Source organism: Sinocyclocheilus grahami, unplaced genomic scaffold (assembly GCF_001515645.1).
Source record: "Sinocyclocheilus grahami isolate Dianchi unplaced genomic scaffold, SAMN03320097.WGS_v1.1 scaffold797.1, whole genome shotgun sequence".
NCBI lineage: Eukaryota > Metazoa > Chordata > Actinopteri > Cypriniformes > Cyprinidae > Sinocyclocheilus > Sinocyclocheilus grahami.
Genome location: NW_015505976.1, coordinates 335,384 through 356,000, shown reverse-complemented (window position 1 = coordinate 356,000; position 20,617 = coordinate 335,384). Strand labels below are relative to the sequence as shown.

Sequence of the window (20,617 nt, the reverse complement as noted above, 5' to 3'; positions counted from 1 at the left end):
CATATTTGCTCTTGACTGAACTCTCTGCATGTGTTTGTGTAAGTGTGTACAGTATGTATGTGTTTGTGTGTGCTTCCAAAGTGAAATAAGGACTTTTGTGCTTTTTAATGCAAAAATGTCTGTGTTGACACTTCAAAGCCAGCACACCCTCTCTAAGAATGACAGAAAAACAGAAGAGAGGTAGAGAATCTGTTCATTAGGATGCCAATGAGAGAGAGAGAGAGAGAGAGAGAGAGAGAGAGAGAGACAGAAAATACAGCCTTTTCCTCTTCTTTCTGGGTATTTTTGGCTATTAAGAAGCATCAAAATAATCTAAATATTTCCTTCTCTCTGTGAAAACCTGCCAACAGTGGAATGTTTGCTATGAAATATAATCTTCAATGTCATGGCATTGAATTATCATAAAACGATTGCCATTAATTTTTAACCGGGTTCATTTTTTCCTTTTTTTCCCTTGAGTTCCACCTTTAATGCTAGTAACTGACATACCATTCACACATGCACACGTGCTTGAACTTCCAAGCGGCATGTAGAATAAGACAGCCAGTCGGGCATTTTCTATTTTGAGCTATTAGCAGACAGAAATTAATTTGTCACCTTCCATTAGAGGCCTGATTCTGGAGTTCTGTCTCCTCAATTATTTCCTCAACACACACATACACACAGCAAAAGCCATTTGTCCCCACTATTTATATGGAAAATGTTTTGCTTGGATAGGTGTTTTTTTTCTCAATTGTATTCAGGTCCATATTTGCTCTTGACTGAACTCTCTGCATGTGTTTGTGTAAGTGTGTACAGTATGTATGTGTTTGTGTGTGCTTCCAAAGTGAAATAAGGACTTTTGTGCTTTTTAATGCAAAAATGTCTGTGTTGACACTTCAAAGCCAGCACACCCTCTCTAAGAATGACAGAAAAACAGAAGAGAGGTAGAGAATCTGTTCATTAGGATGCTAATGAGAGAGAGAGAGAGAGAGAGACAGAAAATACAGCCTTTTCCTCTTCTTTCTGGGTATTTTTGGCTATTAAGAAGCATCAAAATAATCTAAATATTTCCTTTTCTCTGTGAAAACCTGCCAACAGTGGAATGTTTGCTATGAAATATAATCTTCAAATGTCATGGCATTGAATTATCATAGTGTGTGTGTGTGTGTGTGTGTGTGAAATGAGCCGAGTGAGAGACATGTTCCTCGGTCGTCTTTCTAAACTGACAACATTTATGCACACTCATTGGACACTACATCCTCCTCTCTTCAAATAACATCTTACATAACTTGGGCACAAACACACTTACACAAAGTCCCACTCACTCTTATACACACACCACGTAACTTCTGCAATTATTAAATGAGTCACAAATGCCACAGGTCATGACATTGCAACAGGAAGCTTCAATTAAAGCTTATACAGTATTTTAATATCCGTTTCATATCAACCTCAAAATGTAGGGAACGAAAATTCATTATTTACTCACCTTCATGTCATTCCAAATTAAATGATTTCCTCACATCATGCAAGTCGAGCTTGCAGTCCCAACATGATGCGTCAAGACTTTGAGTGTCATTGGTGATGTGTCTAGTGATGACTGTAACGGATGTTATTATCGCAAACAAAACCTAAATTAAAATATGTTTTAAGTAAAAATAAATGGGGAAAGCTAAAAAATAAGCTATACATTTTTAAGACTACAAAAAACAAAATAAAACAATTAGCTAACTGTCTAGAAATATGTTAACGCAAATATTTCTAGCTAAGCAAAACAAAAACAAACATAACTGGGGAAAACTGAAAAAAAAATACAAGACTACAAAAACAAAACAAAACAGCAAAACAAAGCAATACAAAACAAAAACCAACGAAAAACATCGCAACAAAACAAAACACAAAACAAAAAACAAATTTAAACTTAAAAAGTTCATGTTTAATTTAACGTGCTACTTGTTTCTTCAGAATTGTGAATTTTACAAGCAATTACTACTATTATTACTACTTTTTGTGTCGTTTTAAATTTTGATATATTATATATTATAAAAGTTAAAACCTGTGCCACAGAAGAAATAAATACAGAAAAACATGATAGTGAGTAAATACTGGCTCAATTTTCATTTTTGCCTGAACTGTCCCATTAAATGTGTAATGATTGTAATATACGGAGCACATGCTTTGCGTGTGTTGTCTCTCATCTTCCTGTGAAACACCTAAGCCTTGCTTTTCTCCACAAATATACTCAAATCAAGTGAAATAGCAGTCTCTTTTCTTCTTTATGTCTGTGTGTATGTGACAGGCCACTCTATGCTGTCTAACTTATTCAGCTATTAAGGTCTGAGTCACCGTACCCATACACATTCGCACAAGTCACATCTCCAGTATCCTCCTCCCAGATCTCATAAATATTAATCCCCTGTGAGCTCATTAGCATGGCCGCGCTGAGCTGCACCGCCATCTAGTGAGACACTTCCTCTCATGAATATTCAGAGCGAGGGGGGGCCCAGCGGTCGTTAGTGGAGAAGAACTGGAGACAATAACCCAATCAGGGATGAGGGACGGGACTTTGTGTGCGAATGTGTAATTAAGCAGAGCATTCAGACTCTTTCATGGTATTTCTGATTAGAAGCTTTGGTTTATTCGAGAAAAGTGTCTGAACTGGGCTAGATGAACAACAAATGCAAATATTTTTAGTGGAACGCACAGAAATGAATACACAATGAATGAATGCAAATATGAGGCTGTTCCACTGTGAGGGTATTAGTGATGTGACGTAGCGTTTGTTTAAAAGTATTACGCGTTTTAGATGCCGGTATTAACGGCTTTATACAGGAGGATGTTCTCGTTGTAGGCGGGATGTGGTGTGTTTCTGGATTTCCCGCATTATGCTTGTAAATTTACACAATGTTTCACCGGCTGTTGAGGGCCGCAAGCATTTTTGTGTGCGTACGTACAGTAATGTTAGACAGCTGTTTCTCCATCCAGAACATCTGTGAGGTATTAGGATTGTGAGTAACAGTAGGGCAGCACTCCAAGGTCTCACGCCTCATATCACTCAGCCTACGCCAGGCCTCACCGTGGAGCTCGTCCAGGTGACTCCCCCTAAAGACGGAGATGGGGTGCTGTGGTGCAGCTCGTTCAGAGGGCCGCCTAACGAACCTTTCACAAGGCGTCACCTCGGGTGGCTCATTCAAATGACTACAAATGCTCTTCAGTGGAAGCAAACGCTAGCTGGCTATTGTGAAATGTGGAATTGTTGTTGTGAAATAACAATGGATATAAGAGAGAATTCCAAAAGCATTCTGGCTCAGTTATTCATGTGACTGCATTCATATGTGTATATAGCTAAATTTATCAGTATTTACAACTCTATCTATATATCAATATATATTTGACGATGTGTCGTCAATCTAACAATATATTCCATTTATATATTAACAATATTTATAATTATATATTTAGCTTTAAAATGACTACATAATCAAGATTAGTAAACCTAAACCTTTAATCATGTACTTGGATTTAGAACTATATAATTATAATTTAAGGCTATATATTCAGATTTACGCAATGTAGTCAAAATGTAAAATTGACACGCTAAGAAATTCAACTTCATATTAAAAACTATTACATATATACATATATTTCTATTTACAGAACATATTAAAGAGTTTTAACTATATAGTTGGATTTAAAAACTATATCTACTGTATCTGTATTAATCCGATATATAATGATAACATCATTATAAAAGATTATTTATTATATTATGTAGATTTACACAATATATTAAGAATTTCTTACCACATGCTTGGATTTAAAAACTATGGAATCATAATTTAAAACTACATATTCACATTTACACAATACATTTGAGAATTTCTAAACACATATTCAGAATGTACAACTATATAATCATGTTGTATATATGTATACAGACAAGTATGTTTTTGTAACTGCAACTACTGCAGCTAAAAATTGACAAATATCAGATGATTTATTAAATGTTCTATCATTAAGCAACCCATGGATTACTATCAATAGATTATTTCCCCACATGCCCAGTAAACATACAAACAATTTGGAAAGATCACAAAAAGAGCGCTTGCAAACGCAGTAATCATTTTAATAGTTGATGTATTTTGTCATTTTTATGTCATATTTAATCAAATTAATGTCTTGAATTTACAGCTACATAATCAGGAGGATTATTATTATAAGTGTGAATTGCCCCCCCCCCCCCCCCACACTGCTGTTAAGACCCCCGGTACCGGAAAAAAAGAGAGTGAAAAAAGAGAAGAAATGGTTTTGATGCAGCTTGCTAAGAGGCAGTCAGTCATTCAGCATGAGGGAATCAGTGATTGCACACAGGAGCTAATTACATTTTATGCCACCCTTTCTTTCACTTCCTTTTCTCTTTGTTACGCCATGGATGTTGAAAGAAGAAGATAAAAAGAGAGATTAGAGTATCTCTGCATCTAAGTTGACAACTGTATTTCGGATGGTAGCCCACAGGAAAGAAAAAGCACATAGGAGATCTCTTTACCCTCTTGTTCTTCTGTTCAGAGACGCCAAGGCCCCAAACATACTCAACTTTCAGATTGTAACTTTTTCGAATCTTATGAGATCTGATTATAAAGAGAATTCAACTTTCTATTCTTTAGTCAACGTTCAGCTTTATTCAACAAATACTGTGACATGATTCAAATGCCGCCACATATGAAGCATTATTTTTATTTTATTTTATTGTAAATTTCTATTATATTTTTCTACAGTGTTTCAACAGTAACTAAATATAATAAACATATTAATACTTAATATTGTAATAATACATATTGTAATATGTATACATACAAGTATGTTTTTGTAACTGCAACTACTGCAGCTAAAAATGGACAAATATCAGATGATTTATTAAATGTTCTATCATTAAGCAACCCATGGATTACTATCAATAGATTTTTTTCCCCACATGCCCAGTAAACATACAAACAATTTGGAAAGATCACAAAAAGAGCGCTTGCAAACGCAGTAATCATTTTAATAGTTGATGTATTTTGTCATTTTTATGTCATATTTAATCAAATTAATGTCTTGAATTTACAGCTACATAATCAGGAGTTATATATATATATATATATATATATAAAATATAATATCCTTTATTCAACATTCAACTTTACTGAACAAATAACAGGTCTCAGAGACTCCATTTTTTATTTTATTTTATTTTATTTATTATATTTTATTTCTAAATCTAAATAAAATATTAAATGTATTAATTTGGACAATTAGCATGTTCATGCTTATTATTTTATATTACAATACAGAAATGATTCTTTATTCAAAAAGTGTGTCAAATGTCTTAAGTAAAAAATTGGGGTCTCTTTGAGACGTCTTTAATATTTTATATTATTATTTAAAATTGTATATTTCATTATACTATTAATATTTCACATTTTTAATACTTTTTAAAATAATATAATATAATAGTAAAAATTCTTGAAAATTAAGAGAAGCTATATTTCAAACTAGTATTGTTATTTTTAGACATACAACAATGATGTTAAATGGAGACTTCCCATACCTATACCTCAAGTCTCTTGAGACTAGTATTGCACTGCACCATGGGAATTTAAGTTGTTGTCTTTCTTTTCAGCACAAATACACCTCCTTTATATGTAAATTAGGCTTATTATAGATTGCACATTGTTCTTAAAGTCTGCACAGTAAAATTTTCCTCTGGGAGGAATTTTCCCCTTAGGCCCAAGACATATTTTTACACATGTACATGAACACAAACTTTTCTAGTTACGCAAGTTCGAGTGTTATTCATAACCTATCGCAGGTATGTACGGCATTCTCACCAATACCACAAGGGGTGCTAGAGCTCCAATTAGCGCATATATATTGCAGGCCAACAGCTGTCTGAGTTTCTGAGGCATCACCGCATTAAGTAATGCAAGAACGCATTCGCCCAAGCCTTCGCATCTGCATTATCATATTTTCATAAAGTATTTTTTTCTGACTGTACATATACACACAAACAAAAATATTTTCCCCCCAATCATTTTTGCTAACACCAATAGCAAACTACTTTCCTCTCATTTCCTCTGCTCTGTATCTCTAGTTCATTTCCTCTCGCTCCTGAGGTGTTTTGTTATTCTTGTGAATTTCACTGTGTTCTTTTGCACTTCATCTGCATATAAAGTCACACTAAATTTGCTGTGAACACATGCACTCAGATGCACATGACTTTTGGAGTACAGATGAACGCTGAGGTAATTCTGGGTGTGGTGCACAAGAGAGAAGTTGGGGGATTCGATCAACAATATCTGGCAAATTAAACCCATATGCACACTTGAAGAACACATGATGCTCATTACATCATTGTATTCCTGGAAATAACAGATCTTGATAGTGAAACGTATATTAGTTATCTCCTTTTTGGAACACACACACACACACACACACAATTTTCAAGGAGCCATGCAAGGGCCAATGGAGTGAAGGTAGACAAAATATTTAATTTTGCCACCAATCAAAACAATGATATGAGGGCTATACTTACAGTTAAAGAGATAGTTCACCCAAAAATGAAAATTCTGTCATCATTTACTCACCCTCAAGCTTGACCAAACCTGTAGGAGTTTCCTTCAGCTGTTGGACACAGAATAAGATATTTTGAAGAATGTTGGTAACCAAATAGTTGATGGTAGGCATTGAACTCCATAGTATTTCCTGTGAAAGTCAATGGCTACCATCAACTGTTTGGCTACCAACATTCTTCAAAATATCTTCTTTTGTGTCAAAGAAATTCATACAGATTTGGAACAATATGAGGGTATGTAAATGATGAGAATGTTCATTTCTGGGTCAAAGAAGTTATTGACTTTTGAGAAAAACGTCCTTTAAATGTAGTTTTTCGTCATGTCACATTCATTAATTTTACTGTAACGTCCACAGCATTTTCCCAGGGTGACATATTTTTTCCCTTGAAAACTCGCAGGCTGTCTGTCAATCAGCCTTTTGCCGGCGGTAACCCACAGTGCATTGCTGTAACGACAGAGAGGGTGGCGAACTCCGGCAGTGGCTTTGAGCTTCTGTGTGCCGCCCTGAGGAAGAAAGCTCCTCTCCAGATGAGACGTGACAATTTATTCTTAACAGAATTCCCGATGAAAAATAGGTGTAGCTATTTCAGGATCAGCAGTTTATCAAAAAACTCTAAGGCGCTCTCTCTCGCTCTTTCGATGTGTCGTCTCATAGCCGTGGGGCTGGGTTTAATGACCCTCAGTCACAGATCTTTACCAGCCTCAACTCTGCACCCTTGACTCTCTGAGAACACCTTTTCCTCTTTTAGTTCTCTTCCCTGTCATCTCGCTCTCCTCTCGTAATCAAAAATTCAAGGCTATGTTAAAATCGGCAAAGTCTGAGGTGACACTTTCTTCTTTCCAAAAATCCCATCATCCTCTCCTGCTGCTGGACGCTGGTTTAGTGATGTCAGACATAACATGCCTCCAATCGTATATGAATGCTATTTGAGCTTGTCAATAGTTCTGTTCTGAATCCTAGGGGGGCTGTCTACTGCCTACACAGGACACTATCTTCTAAGACTGCATGCAAACAGAAACGGAACTGCGCAAATTATTGATTTAGAATGGTCTACATAGGCAGTCCTATACAAAAAGAGCGCCTCAGAAAACTCAAGTCCTTATTACTTACAATAGAGTTTGATGTTAGCATGTTGCTAAGCTAAAAACAAAACTTTATTAAGCATAGAAAAACAAACAAAATGGGATTTTTAGTAAGATGAACTTACTCTAAATAAACTTACTAGTAAAACTCCACATTTTGGAATTGTACACGATATAAACAGATTAACCGTCAACAATTCTCTCAATTCATCCGCCATTTTGGATTAAACAGCAGCAGCCTACCTGAAATGGATCCTCATAATGATTGAATTCAAACATGGTTGGCAGCAAGGAGAACTGATTTCAACAGAGTTTGCATTAGCATGTTGCTAAGCTAACAGCATGATATTCAAATAAACATAAAAACTCATACCCTACACGAATTTTAGGCAAAATAGTCAATTTATAATTAGATTTAACCTGCCTAATACAATTTCGGTATGGAACAACATTTCTCTGAGATTGTCGGTCATCTTACAAACATTTTCTACTGAGCTTATTGTAGTGCATTCTGGGCTTGGCTTTTTCTATGAAAGGATTGCACATTTTTCGTCAACCTTTAGGAATTGAAGTCGGAAGTAAACCTAGGATGGTTTAAAATACTGTCTAGGCAGGCAGCTCACCAAGGTTTTATAACAGGCCATGTTCTGTTATTATATATGGAGGTTATATTAAACATTATTGAGATCATACATGGACAAAGCCGAGTGTTACGAGTGTTGTGTTGGTCATGTACGCAATCTAGCGATCGACCCAAGGTCTCAGTTAAAAACAATAGAGGTTTATGTGTGTGAAAAAGAAAAATCATCACATCAGTATAGCAGTCAACACACTACTAGCCCGAATTAGAAATAATTGACAGAGAAAGAAAGAAAGAAAGAAAGAAAGAAAGAGAGAGAGACAGCCCTACCTCTGTATAGTTCCAGTCAGATCACTTGCGTCCTGCCTGTGAGAGAAAAGAGAAAATTAATTCATTAGCTCAGTGAAAAGTCACATACACAACCATTTTAGTTAGAATTGTGTGATAATATTTACATTTACGTATTTGGCAGTCCAAATCGGCTTATTGCATTGAAGGTATACAACACTTAAAGCATTCACTCGGAATTGAACCCATGACCTTTGTGTTAACTAGTGTCAAACTCTGTTGTGTGAGCTACAATGAAAAAATAAAAAATAAAAAAAAATAAAATGTGTCAAAATTCTAAATGGGTAATTGCAGCAATTTATCATTAGATGTAATTTTTTTTAAAGAAAACAGATAAAACGATAAAACAAACAATCTTGATATTTCAAGCCTATCTGCACATCTTTAATTTTGATCAAATATGCACAGGTGCATGTGTGTGTATGTGCTTGTACATCTGTAATGAGGTGTGTGTGTGTGTGATAGTACTCAAGTGTATGTGTTTATTTCTGCAGGGAGCTCTCATGCATGGCTTTAGCTGCAGGTGCATTCAACGTCTGTAAGATAACATTCACTTCACTGCTGTCTACATTACACCCCCCCACACACACACACATATTACACCCCCCTCTCTCCATCTTTCTCTCACCCATCCTATCATCCACACCCTTTCTCTCTTTCCCATCCCTCCATTCTCCTGTCATTTCAGAGTGTTCGGCTTTTGGGAAAACATGAGTGCTGAATGTACGAGGCGAGGGGGTGCCTGTATTAATGTCTCGCTCTCTCTCTCTCTCTGAGAAGCAGACGGACATATGGAGCGTCACAAGCCACTGAGCCCAAGAGAAGTGGAGATGAAAAAATGGACAGAAAGAGAGAGAGAGGAGGAATGGTACATTGTGAGCACCTCTTTCAGCCTCCTCTTGACATATTTCACCAAAAAACAAAACAAAAAAACCCCCTCAAATTCATTCCCGCTGACAATTACAAATGGCTAATACAGCACTTCATTAGCAACCGGATCCTGTATGAATCATAATTTACACATTACGCTGACGGAGGCAAATGGTTTTACACTGTAAACTATTAAAGTGTAATACTGAAGTATACAGATATATCCTTCATTTAATTTCCACAAAATGTAAGAAGTGTCCAAATGAGCATAAATAAATAAATAAATATTTTGCATTGCAATGATGAGAATGCCATACATTAATGAGAAATTTTATATGAAAATATAATTGAAATTGGTGTCATAATTTAATAAGTATAATATTAATAATACTTTATTTATTTACTTTAGTTATTTTCAAAATACAGTGTCCTATTTTGCGTTCGATTTTGTGGTAAAATATGAGATTTAGCCATATATGTGTGTTTGTGGTAACATGTGTCCTCTTCTGTTTGTGGGAATAAATCAACTGAAATAAAAACCAGCAATCACTTTGTGCGACCTTTTTCAATTGCCTTTACCAGGAAAAAAACATCCAGTACCATTTCAAAAACTGCCGTGAAAAGGCGGAATGCTGTATTCAAAGAGCAAATCAATTGTGGCCAATTCACCACGGCTAATTTTGGCCCTCATTCAACATGGCACCCGAGCTCAGGTAATCAAAATGAACCCCCCTCTCTTGTTAGCACCAAACAGCCCACTCCAAATTGTTTTTCTTTTCTTTTTTTGTACTTTTTTCTTCTTATCCCTCCGTTCTCCGACCGCTGAGCTCCTGCTGTGTATATGTGCGTGTATGAAGAAAGAGGCCGTGCTTCCCACCGCATGTTAATAAATTGGTCCCCTGTGAACAATGGGGAGGAGGTGTGCGGTCATGATTCTGAAAGCTTCCGGTGAAACGGGCGCTGTTTGATAACAGCTGCCGTCAGCGCTGTCGAGTAACAGGACGCCAGCTATGCATTTATTAATGGTGAATTATTCCTTTATTCCAGCCCAAATGAGAGGGATGCAGAGGGATAGCATATGCTGGCTATGGTGATCAGAGCAAAGGTGGGCTGGAGGTTACTTTCCATTTCAAAGAGCCACACAGCGAGAGGTCTGTCCACGATTTCTGCCATATACACCTTCGCATTGAGCCTGACTGGGATGAATTATGCAAGGCCTTAACCCAACATCTTTCTTTCTGTCTTCTATCACCCCCTCAAACACACAAATACACATAACCTGTGGTCAGTTCCTGTTACAGTTCTGTACTGTATCATAAAGTTACAGTATAGAGTAACAAGAAATCAAGAAATGATTGGGGATAGATACAGAAAATAGGATCAGAACATGTTGCAGGCTGAACACGAACCTTAATTTCCCACCAGAGCACCAAGGCTGAATATATCAGAAGAATGTGTCATAAAACTGCAGACAGCACCAGCAGATGTGGCTATTCAGAGCTATATATTTAAATTTAAAAATTTTTAAGGACATTTTGCTTTATTTAATAAAATATCAGTAGATTTACTTAGTAAAAAAAAAAAAGCAACATAATATTTTTGCTGCTTACCTTTTGGAACATTTATCTTGTTGAAAATACAATACCTTAGAAAGCATAACAAGACTTATAGCTAGAAACAAAATTATGCTCAGCGTACAACAGAAATGAGGAGGTCCAAGCGAAACTTCTACTTAACCAATAAAATAAAAAATAAAAAAATAAAATAAACCTTACAATTTGGTATCTAGATTGTGAAATGCATGTCTGAAAACACGTTGCTCCTTTAATATGGTGCTAGATTCCAATAGAAAATTACCTTATTAAAAAATGAATCCCTCTCTGTCTCTATCTATCATTCTTTCTTTCTAACTGTGCGGTTTCCATATCCTCTCATCTGTAATCATTATCTCTTTTTCTCCAACAGCCCACCATCTGTGTGCCTGCGTCTCTTCTACTCATTCTGCGTTTTACTTCTCCGTCTATCTATCTGTCTCTCACACAAACACACTCACATCCACTCTCTTATCAAGGCCCTTGTGCAACAGAGTGTGTTAGCAGTATGTGTTTTGCTTGCTTGAGAAATTCATCATGTTTTTGAGTGATAATTTGCTAGTTTAGACAGGTGGAGTGTTTTAAAGTACTCCAGACTAGACTACAGCTGACAGCAGTCACTAAACTTGTTTCTTTCGTGAATAAGAGGGTTTTTTAAATTATTTATTTTTAAAATTTCACATTTTTTTTAATCACTGTGTGGTAAACATACGTTGTTTCCAGTAACGAGCAATTCGCCTGTACACACTAATGTGACACTGCCAATAAGAATGTATTTAATGTTTCATATGTGTAGGGTTTTGGACCATTGATATTTTAATGTGGGTGGGGCTAGATAGCATAATGTAAGAAAAAACTTGTTGCTAACTCATATTTATGAGTAACACCATGTCTAGGGAACATAGTGTACACCACGTCTACACTAAACACATCAAAATGAAAATTCCAAATCCATTTGTACTGTTGTCGGAAGTAGCGCAAGTGCATGGAGTATATCAGAAATCAGTGTTGGGGAAGCTTCTCTGAAACTGTAGCTTGACCATCTACAAGCTACTCATAAATTAAAGTAGTTAAGCTACATTCAAGCTACCCTTCTGAAAAAATAGCTAGCTACACTGCAAGTTACTATCAAAAAGTAGCTAGCTACATTGAAACTGCTTTCAATTTATATATTACAAATAACTGAATAATTGTTAATGAAGATATAAGCAAAATATTTGGGGTTTAAAACAACATATTGTAATGCAGTCATGATTTCAAAGAGTATGGTGAATTCAGGTTGATTGGAACAGTTTTTCCAAGTCATTTCAATGACAAAAAGTGTCCCAATCGTTTGATTTTGTAAACTATCTGATACACACAATAGTCTCATGACTCGTCAGAACGCAAAACGGAATGTAGCTTTTGGTCACGCTACACCGCTACTTGCGGGTAAAAGTAGTTAGCTACTGGAAAAGCTTCACTGTTTTAAAAGTAGCTGAGCTACTGTCACACTACTGAAAAATTTAGTTATGTTGCTACTTTTAGCTAGCTACTCCCCAACACTGTCAGAAATACAATGGAGCATCAATTTACTGTTGGTGTCTTGTCGTATTGCAACCACTGTAAACACTATTAATGATTAGAATAGGTTCTCATTGATTTTGTTGCGTCGCACCTCTTGCGCCCAGTGTAAGTGATCACTCGTCAATTCATTAGCCGGGACTTGATCTTGGGATGCCTGAGGCGGAATGGCACGACATGTCAGCGTGTTGCCTATGAGGCTATCAGTGCCAACGTAAGTGTTTTTTTGTTTTGTCTTTTTTAAACCAGCCTTAATAGCCATAATGCAGTGGTGTTTCATTTGTGAACGAATCAGCATTTTTTCAAACCTATATTGTTAACAAATCAATCGTGTTCACTTCCATTGACCTACTAACTTTTTTTTGTTTACTGAAGTCTGCAAATTTAGTCTGCAGATCATTTAATAGCAGAGAGTGAAAAAGCATTTTGTTGGACCTTCTCAACAGATGTTTTCACTTCACTTTGAGACTCTGAATGTTCATGAAAGAACTGAAATGAATGACCAAGCTTTATGGTTAGTGGACAAACTGAATGGACAAACTGAATGGGACAGATGTTCCCAGTCCTGGCCCTGGACAACCCCCTATACTGCATGATTTTGATGTCTCTCTTATCTGACACACCCATTTGAGGTCTTGGAATCTTTACTAATAAGCTGATGAGTTGAATCAACTGTGTTTGACATCTAAAATGTGCAGTGTTGGGGGTTCTCCAGGAACAGGATTGGGAACCACTGAACTGGGATATCTCTTTTGTGAGGTGATCTCGTATTGGAACAAACTGAACGAACCTGGACATCTTGTTGGTGAACTTGGAGACTGCTTAAACACTCTTCTGGGGTCTTTAAAGTGTATGTTTTGTGGTCAGTCAAGCCTCAGGTTGCTATGTCTGTCCGATTTAAGTTAGGTAGACCGAAACTGATACTCTCTCTGGGTGAGTGGCACTCAAGAGAGACTCGCTTAACCTCTTGGGAGAAAGGAAGTCCCTGACCCACGACTTCACCCTCATCTCTTCTAACAGGATTTAAGCTCCCAATAAGTTCTCCCAATATTTCATCCTCAAAACACAAGGAGATGTCACATATATTCAAACGAGACTGAGATCTTTTACCCTCTTTCTATCACTCTGGCTTCTGACATTAGCAATTCCTTGTTCAAATGAGTGCAGAACCATTTTTTTCCCAGCCCAGAATTGCTTGCTGGAAATGACTGGAACGGGTCCAGTTTGGGTGGTGAAAATGGAAATTTACACATATTCTGATGATAACCGTAAAATAGACAAAAGAAATCTACAATATCATCAGCCACTCTGAAAGCTTTGGTGTAATATGATGACTATTCCGTTGTTCCGATTATGCAGACATTTCAGACAGCACCGTCCATCACTGCCAAGAGACTAAACCCCTTTCCTTTTCCCCTGCCTCGCTCATTTTATTTGTTTGTCTGAGAGTATGCGAGAAAAAACGAGAAAGGGGACAGACAACAAACTTGTCTGGGAAGTTCAATGCTAGGCTTCATTTGACAAGAATTGCTCAAAGGGTGAATTTACTGTTCTAAGCCTAGACCCTATCAATCTAACACACATCGGAGTTATACAGCGGGTTACATAACCTTAAGCAACAGATTAGACAACACCATTCATCAATCATCTGCACCCTCCCTTTCTCATAAGCTCCATTACCCACAAGCCCTCACAGATCTCAGTTTTTGAGGCATTATGAGCTATTAAAGTCGGTTGCTAAAAATCCATAAACATAGCGCGGTATGTGTACCACTTATAAATGAAGACGTGTACACCTTAAAGAACTGTAAGAGAAAGAACAAACACACACACACACACAGTGTGGCTATAGAACAGTCGTCTCAGCTGGTTTACGAGACAGGCATACATAAAGTCAAACAGTCCCAGGACACATGGCTAATGAGAAAATGGCTACAATATCAATTCATCTCTCCAGAGAGAGATACAGAGAGAGACAGACCCACACACCAACCTAATTATCATTATGACATTTAAATTAAATTAAAGGTACTTGTCCATGACAAAGACGTTGTCACAATGCTAGGGTATTACAATGCAGTGTTAATTTTGACAGCAAATTTTGATTTAGTTTCAGTCATAGTCTTTTGACTAAAATGCCATCTGAATAGTTTTTAGTTTTAGTCGACTAAATATCATACGATTTTAGTCGACTAAATCTACAGTAAATTTAGTCGGCTAAAATCTAATGGGTTTAGTTAGAGTGTAATGCATTAAGCATTTCTCTAAAATTTCCAAACTGATTATATAGGTTTGATATTAATGTTTTATCATGATAAACACCGATTTAACTGCGGTGACACACAACATGCCTTTGTGTTAAAATGAAATAAAACCACTTCTCATAAAGAACAAGAACATGGTCTTCTTTTTAATGAAATACCAATGGTTATATAGGCTAATTATGCATTCTTTATAGCAACTTATTTACCATATTCTTCATTCTTTCAAGCAGACATATTTCTATAAATAAATTTAGATTCATCTTTAGGGCTACTAATGTTTTTCAGTCAAGAGCAGTGAGTGATTTTCTGTCTTTCTGTTGTTGCTTGATTAACATCAATAACTCGGACAATAGCAACTAAATTAGGCTGCTATCCCTTTAAAATACGAAAGCACAGCTACAATGGATGCAATGTACTGATACACGTTCTCCGTACTTTACGTTCACTTAAGACGTAATCAACTGTGTTTATGCGAATACTCATCAAAACGGACAATTTGACTTCATTTTGTGTGTAATTCTCCGTTCATGCGACGCAAGAGAGTACTTGCGCACTGTGAGGTGTGCTTTCTGTGTGTATATGCTTCAGTGTCTGTGCTCAGAAAACCGGACCGAACTGAGCTCTCTCTTGCGTCGTCAGATTTATCTATATGTCTGATCTTCCACATATTGACATTTTGAACGTTTTATGAGGCGTGCAGCAAGTGTACTTTAGCTTATGTCCCGCCGGTTCATATGTACGCATCTAACTTCCTAACTATGCATCATGCTAACTATGATTCGTTCTGAATGAATCTCTTCCCAAATCGTCCCTCTCTAACATTTTCGTCTCGTTTTTATTTATTGACGAAAATGTAAATAAATATTCACATTTTGTGTGTAATTCTCCGTTCATGCGACGCAAGAGAGTACTTGCGCACTGTGAGGTGTGCTTTCTGTGTGTATATGCTTCAGTGTCTGTGCTCAGAAAACCGGACCGAACTGAGCTCTCTCTTGCGTCGTCAGATTTATCTATATGTCTGATCTTCCACATATTGACATTTTGAACGTTTTATGAGGCGTGCAGCAAGGGTACTTTAGCTTATGTCCCGCCGGTTCATATGTGCGCATCTAACTTCCTAACTATGCATCATGCTAACTATGATTCGTTCTGAATGAATCTCTTCCCAAATCGTCCCTCTCTAACATTTTCGTCTCGTTTTTATTTATTGACGAAAATGTAAATAAATATTCATCATAGTTTTTGTCATTCAAAAAGAGTTTTAGTTCGTTATCGTCTCGTTGTCGTCTGTGAAAAAATGTTGTTGATGAAAATTATGATGAAAATTATTCGTCAACGAAATTAACACTGTTGCTATGCATTTGCTAAGGTGTTCTGAGTGGTTTTTAAGCATGTTGATATGTGGTTCCCTCCTAAAGTATTCTGTGTGGTTGCCATGTCTATGGTATTTGGTTGCTAAAGAGTGTAGTTGTCCAGGTCGTTTGAATGGTTGTCTGGTGTTCTTTTTCTTGGGATTGGGAAAGGTCCACGAGCTAGGACTCAAACTCAGGATGCCCGAGGCACAACAGCGCTATATGTCGGCACGCTCCTCGCAAGGCTATTGGCGCCAACGTTGTCTGGTGTTCTGAGTAGGTTTTAGTGTGTTTAGGCTGGTTGCTACAGTGTTTTAAGGTAGTTGATTGGCTGTTCTGGAGTGTGTCTCCCAAAAGAACTGTTAGCTAGCTATTTTTGCAAGCTCCATTGAACTCTGTTGGTAATGACAGAACTTGCGACCATAGTTGCTTTTGGGAAACACACCTCTTGGTAGTTGTCTGAGTATTCTGAGTGGGATTTAGTTAATTAGTTGCTGGGGTGTTTCTAAGAGTGTGCTAGGCTGTTAAGTGGTGTCTGGGGTTCTGAGTAGTTGCTAAAGCATTCCTAGGTGGTTACTGAGGTGTTCTGTTTTAGCACATTGTTAATCAGTTGCTGAAGTAGTCTGGCTGCAGAAGTAGTCTTGCTAGGGTGTTTGGTGGGTGTTCTGGTGGTTGCAGTTGCAGTAGTGGTTGCAGTTGCTACCATGTTTCTATGTGGTTACTAGTGTATTCTACTCTCTAGAGAATTGTTTTAAAGTGTTATTGGCTGTTCCAGGTAGTTGTCAGTGTCAGAGTAGTTTTTAGAGCATTGGTTGCTAGTGTGGTGTTCTTTAGAGTGTTTTTAGAGTGCTGCTACGTGGTGCCAGGAGAGTCCTGATTGGTTGCTAAAGCATTCAAAGGTAGTTCCCCAGTGACAAGCTGTTGTTCTAAAGCAGGGGTGTTCAAACTTGGTCCTAGAGGGCCACTGTCCTGCAAAGTTTAGCTCCAACCAGCTGTAAAACACCTGCCTGGAAGTTTTTAGTATTCCTAGATAGACCTTGATTAGCTGGTTCAGGTGTGTTTAATTGTGATTGAAGCTAAACTCAGTAGGACAATGGCCCTCCAGGACACCCCTGCCCTAAAGGTAAAATTTTTGTACCATTACTATGCAGCTGCTAGAGTGTTTCTAAGTGGTTTCTGGAGTGTTCTGACATTGTGTCTACATACGTCAAAGTGAGTATTAAAAATTAATTTTGTCATATTGTTGGAAGTAGCAAAACTACATGGAGCCGGGAACAGGGAATCAGTTTACTGTCAATTTGGCTGTTTGCTTGGATGATTCTGATTGGTTTCTTGGGTGTTCAGGTCGTTGCTCAGGTGTTTTGGCTGATTAGGTGGTTATTTACTTGACCATGTCAAAAGAGCCAACCTTAAAGATATTCTGGTCCTATGTAAGTCTTTAGGATTTTAGTTTCTTTAACTTGCCAAATATAAACAGGATCACTATGAAAATTATAGCACACCTCTCTAAAAACTGCATGATTTGAGCCATCATTCATGTCTATAGCACAAATGCTGTGTCAAAGTTATGCAGCGATTTAGGGCTAAGAGTTTGTTCAAGTAGTGTTAAAGGATTAGTTGACTCCAGAATTCAAGTTTCCTGAGAACTTACTCACGCCCATGTCATCCAAGATGTTCATGTCTTTCTTTCTTCAGTCGAAAAGAAATTAAGGTTTTTGAGGAAAACATTCCAGGATTTTTCTCCATATAGTGGACTTCAATGGGGACCGACGGGTTAAAGGTCCAAACTGCAGTTTCAATGCAGCTTCAAAGGGCTCTTCACGATCCCAGCTGAGGAGTAAGCATCTTATCCAGTAAAAAGATCAGTCATTTTCTAAAAAAAAGTTTACATTTATATACTTTTAACCACAAAGGCTTGTCTTGCACTAGCTCTGTGAAGCGTGTCCATGACTTCCTGCATTCCGTAGTCATGTTGGTATGTAGACCGTCGGCCCCCTTTCAAGTCCACGATAAGGAGAAAAATCCTGAAATGCTTTCCTCAAAACATGAATTTCTTTGCGACGGAATAAAGAAAGACATGAACATCTTGGATGACATAGGGGTGAGTAAATTATCAGGAAATTTTCATTCTGGAGTGAACTGCATACTGCATTCTTACATTCAAAGCAGCTAGACAACAGCGCAATGGAAAAGAATGCAGGGGTCTTGAGATGAAAGTTGACAGGGCATCTTAAAACCACAGTAGTCATGGTGCAAGACACAGTGTGGCACGTTGCAAGGTTCTGAGATGTCTGCCTCAGCACAGATTAGCACAGAAGGACCACAAGAACCCATCCTGTGTGAAAGGCCCCTAACAGCCCATTGGATGCTAGGAAATGGGTTTGCCATACAGTGCAGGACTGTGTGTGTGTCTGAATGTGTTGCTTGGTAGACAGATGTGCACCAGCAGCTGGTCTAGATGCTCTGGCACACACACACACACACACAAGGCAGTGTATCACCTGATGGCAGAAAGCTGGTATGCCGCCAAACACTGCTTCTGCCAAAAAGTGTCTCTGACAAATAATGACCCGGCAGAATAACATACCAATTCTTATGCTGCCGCAGAAAAACAAGCAAAACATATGTGTACACGCACCATATGTGATACATTTTGTTTTGACCTCTTTGTTCTGACTATCAATGACAGTGAGTTGAGCAGCCTCGAGCGTCTGCCCTAAATGAAGTGTGTGTGTAGTTATAAAGAACTACACACATCATACAGCTTACTACACACGTAGTTAGCGTCATACAGTTTGAGTACTGCATTAACTGTCCTAGTTCTTCTCTAATGTATGCACTAGCCTTCAAAAGAGCAATGCTAATATTCAATACTTAATAACTCTGATTACTCGAAGCTCAGTCTTTCAAAGCTCAAGAGATTTCATGGAGCCCTCAGTTATGTTAAGTATAAACTTAGTATCTCATAAAATTCCTAAGGAGCAGTGTTGCTATAGTTAAACTAGTAAAAGTAATAATTTTTGTTAAAGGAAATAAAGCTGACGTAAAATGAATGAAATGGATGTACTGAAATATATATACACATTAAAGGTCAACCCAAAATGCAGTCAAAGCCAACTTGTAGACTGGATTTAAGGATTTAACATCTAAACATGGGACGTACATGGGGCCTAAACGGCAGGCTCAATGTGGGACCCTGGTTCTAGACGTGTGAGATTACTGAGGTCTTCTTCTCCAATAAACATCTGAAGCAAAAGTCTCCATTTGCTCTCATTACTGCCTAGGAGAATCAAATGAGCTATTAAAGACATCTAATTTGCGATTTTTCCTTTCTATAGGTGTATGCGTGCAAGAAGTGTAAGAGAAAGATTAATCCGCACTGGAACTAAAGCACTTGAGCAATAAGAGTTTGTTGAAATGGAACAGGACACACTCCACAGCTGTGCGGTGTAACAGGAGAGCTGTGGAACGAAAGGAGAGGAGGTCCACAGACATGCCAAGATTTCATGAACTGCCACAGTGGTCTGTATTCAGTCATGCTGGTGTTGTAAAGCCCTTCACGTCGAAATGCAACAAGTTTAACAAACTGCTCTCAAACCTCATTAACACAACACATGGACGATAGGACATGTTTAGTGGCTCAAATTTGATAAATTGTGATTTAGTGGTCTGACAGATTTGGCTGACTACCTAATTGTCATTATTAACCAATCATATCATGTTTGCACCCAATCAATTTAAGTACTTTATGTCCTGTTGAATATTCTCTTTCATTTTTGATGCGAACAGTGTTTAACGCGAAATACACACTCAGGCCACATTTCAAGAGACAAAGAGTTGTTGAAAAGGGACAGTTGAAAAAAAAAGAAAAAGAATATTATGTCATTGTTGACTCACCCTCATGCCATAAAGTCATACAGGTAGGAACAACATAAGGGTGATGCAATATATTTTCCCGTAATGTCACTGTAATGCTGTTTACATCACCAAAATCTCTCTGGTAGTAGCTTAACATTGAGGACACTAAATATAATAATTATAAAAGCATCATCCAAAATTCTAAAAGTATCATCCCTAACACACATTCAAAATCATACACTAACACATGTGCAGACACCCATTTTGACTGATGTGTCATGCAATTGAAGAAAATGACTTGTGGTTATAATTAGAAACAATCAAGTCCTTGTGGCTCCCACTTCACCAGAGTCAAACCCTTGCACTTCTGTCCTTTCTACACACACGTCACCTCCTTTACTAATTTAGTCTAATTTCCACTAATTTCCTCCAGTTAACACTCATTTCTAACCTCTTTTCCCCCTACTACCCCCCCCCCCCCTAAAAAAAATAAAGAAAATGGATGGAAAATTTG

The 20,617-nt window shown here is 37.5% G+C and overlaps 1 protein-coding gene across 1 annotated transcript in view; it reads right to left on the bottom strand.

The window, feature by feature from the left end:
• The window catches only part of celf2 (cugbp, Elav-like family member 2), a 175,022-nt gene that overhangs the window by 125,989 nt on the left and 28,416 nt on the right, over nucleotides 1-20,617 (bottom strand). The window contains exon 2 of the mRNA XM_016246408.1: nucleotides 8,587-8,622. Within this exon, the coding sequence (XP_016101894.1) occupies nucleotides 8,587-8,622 (36 nt within the window). The remainder of the gene's footprint in view (nucleotides 1-8,586; nucleotides 8,623-20,617) is intronic.